At 61.9% G+C, this 2,712-nt stretch overlaps 1 protein-coding gene across 1 annotated transcript; it reads right to left on the bottom strand.

Moving 5' to 3' along the window:
• Positions 1-458: 458 nt before the first annotated feature.
• On the bottom strand, positions 459-2,712 carry LOC128949877 (zinc finger protein 787-like). The gene is made up of 2 exons (XM_054294748.1): positions 2,453-2,712; positions 459-1,556 (listed from the first exon to the last, which is right to left on the bottom strand). Exons 1-2 carry the CDS (start codon positions 2,652-2,654, stop codon positions 841-843), a joined length of 918 nt encoding a protein of 305 aa, XP_054150723.1. The 5' UTR covers positions 2,655-2,712; the 3' UTR covers positions 459-840.

Below are 2,712 nucleotides of genomic sequence, written 5' to 3'. Positions count from 1 at the left end.
CCCAGTTCCCCCAAAACACAACTTTATTCACAGCCCAGCCCTGTCCATGCCCTCTCCACACCCCACAGGGGGGTCCCGGTGTCACCGTCCCCCCCCCCCCCCCCTTTCCCCGTGTCCCTTCCCCTATTTACAGCTCTGGGATGTGGTACTGACACGGAACAGCGAGGGGCACCGAGGGTGACACAGGGCGCGGGGTAGGCTTGGGGACATCAGCTCTGTGTCACTCTGTCCTGTGTGTCCTCCACCTTGGAGTCACTGTGTCCTGTCCTTGTCCCAGTCCAGGTGCCCCCCCACAGTCTCCCAGCTTGGTGTCACATTCCCTTACCTGTGGCATAACTCGTGTGACCCCAGCTCTGTCACCACGTCCTGCCCATGGAACACTCCCTGTGTCTCCTCACATGGTGGCACCATGTCTCCTGTCTGTAGCACAGTCCCTGTGTCCCCCACCAGGGTGGCCCACTGTCTGTGTGTCCCCACTGGTCTCCGACAACAGGCTCTGCCAGAGCATTATCCAACAGTCCTTGTGTCCCCACCAGGGTGTCCCCTCAGGGCATGAAAAGCGGATGATGCCCCAACTATCCGTGTGTCCCCATGTCCCGGTGCCACTGTCCCCGTGCCCCTCAGGGCACAAAGAGTGGGCGGTGCCCCCAGCAGTGCGAGGACAGTGCCCCACTGTCCCTGTGCCCCCTCCACAGTGTCCCCATGTTCCCTCAGGGCACGAAGAGCGGGTGGCGCCACTAGCAGTGCAAGGACAGTGCCCCAATGTCCCTGTGCCCCCTCCACAGCGTCCCCATGTTCCCTCAGGGCACAAAGAGCGGGCACTGTCCCCGCAATGTCCCCTCAGGGCACGAAGAGCGGGCGGTGCCCCCGGCGGTGCCTCCTGAGCGCGGCGCTCCGGGCGAAGCTCTCCCCACACTCCACGCAGATCAGCGGCTCCTGCCCGCAGCCGCCCTCGGCCCCTGCAGGCCCCTCGCCCTCGCCCCCTGGCCGAGGCCCCTTCAGAGCCCTCGGGGCACCGGCGGGGTGGGCGCAGCGCCGCGGCCGCGCTGCCCCGGACCCGGCGTGGGTGCGCTGGTGCTTGATGAGGTTCTTGCTCTGCGTGAAGCTCTTGCCGCACTCGGCACAGCCATACGGGCGCTCCCCGGTGTGAATGCGCTGGTGCTGGATGAGGTTGGAGCTCCAGGAGAAGCTCTTGCCGCAGTGGCCGCACCTGTACGGCTTCTCTCCGGTGTGGGTGCGGCGGTGCTGCACCAGGTGCGAGTTCTGCGAGAAACTCTTGCCGCACTCGCCGCAGGTGCTGGGCCGCTCGCCCGTGTGCGTGCGCTGGTGCCGCAGCAGCTTGGACCAGTGGCTGAAGCTCTTGCCGCACTCGTTGCAGATGAAGGGGCGCTGGCGGCCCCCGCCCCGCCGCCCCCCGCCCTCCTCGGAGTCCCCCGGGGCCGGGCCAGGGGTCCCGCGGGGCGGCGGGGGGCGCAGGGGGCTGTGCGGGATCACCGTGCGGATGATCTCGTGCGGCAGCACCTCGGCCTCGCCGTCACTCACGATGCCGTCATCGGCTGGGGGGACATGAGAGCACAGAAGGGCTTTCACTGGTCTCATTTGGACCTCCAAACCAAATATTTGCTGTGACCCTGAAATGGGCTAGGACCCTAACATAAATGTTTCCTGTATTCCTAAAATGGGCTGGGCCCCCTCCCTGAATGCTCATTGCGCCCTAAAAGGGTGCCTGGAGACTCCTCAAAATGTTTGTTGTGACCCAAAAAGGGGCTGGGCCTTCTCCTCAAATATTTATTGGGCCCCAGAAAGGGGTTGGGCCCCTGACCCAAATGTTCATTGTGACAAAAAAAGGGCTGCACCCCTGACCAAATATTCATTGTGCGCCAAAAAGGGGCCAGACATCCATCCCAAATGTTCACTGGATCCCAAAAATTGGCTGGACCCCTGACCCAAATATTTGTTGGGACCCAAAAGGGGGCACAAAAAGGGGCTATAGCCCTCTCCAGTGCACCCCAGAAAGGGGCTGCAACCCCTCCCCAAATGCTCACTGTGCCCCAAAAAGGGGCTATGCCCCCTCCTGGAGTGCCTGGAGCCCCCCAAAAGTACCTGAAGGCCCCCAAAATTCCCAATAACCCCTTCTTGGGGGGTCTGGAACCGTTTCAGGAGTGTTTTAAGCCCCCATCAAACGCTTCTACCCCTCTCCAGTGATGTCAGAAGTGCCTTGAACCCCATCCCCAATGCCTCTACCCCCTTCTAGGTGCATCTGGAGCCCCCCCAAATTTGCTTAGAGCCCCTCAAATTGCCTGCACCCCTTCTTGGGGTGCCTGGGGCCCCCCAAATTTTCCTACAGCCCCCCCAAAAGTATTTGGATCCCCCCAAAATTTTCTGTACTGCTTTTCTGGGTTATCTGGAGCCCCTCATTCCCCCCCATCCACTTTTGGGGTCCCCCCCTCACCAATGAAGACCCTCCGGACCACGTCCCCCTCATCCGAGTCCTGCAGCTCCACCACGTCCGGCTCGTCCTGCTCCATGGGGCCTCCTGCAGAGTCAAGGGAGGCCCTGAGCACCCCAAAACACCCCAGGACCCCCCTGAGCAGCAGAAAACCACAACCGCCTCCCCCCACAATTCCAAAACAATTCCAAAGGATTGTTTGCATCTTGGTTTCTGCTGTGCCCCCCAAATTTCTCAGTGTGACCCCAAATCCTTTTTTGCCC

Source organism: Melozone crissalis, unplaced genomic scaffold, assembly GCF_028551555.1.
Source record: "Melozone crissalis strain CALT ecotype California unplaced genomic scaffold, PUWL_Pcris_2 ptg000322l_1, whole genome shotgun sequence".
NCBI classification, from domain to species: Eukaryota; Metazoa; Chordata; class Aves; order Passeriformes; family Passerellidae; genus Melozone; species Melozone crissalis.
The sequence above is the reverse complement of the archived record's forward strand: the minus strand, read 5'-3'. Positions and strand labels throughout refer to the sequence as shown.

What these genes read in the sequence shown, in the direction of transcription:
- LOC128949877 (XM_054294748.1), bottom strand. Translation starts at nt 2,654, where the DNA reads ATGCAAACAATCCTTTGGAATTGTTTTGGAATTGTGGGGGGAGGCGGT. An exon ending in GGTCCGGAGGGTCTTCATTG is followed by an intron (nt 1,557 to 2,452) that starts GTGAGGGGGGGA and finishes ATGTCCCCCCAG; the next exon opens with CCGATGACGGCATCGTGAGT.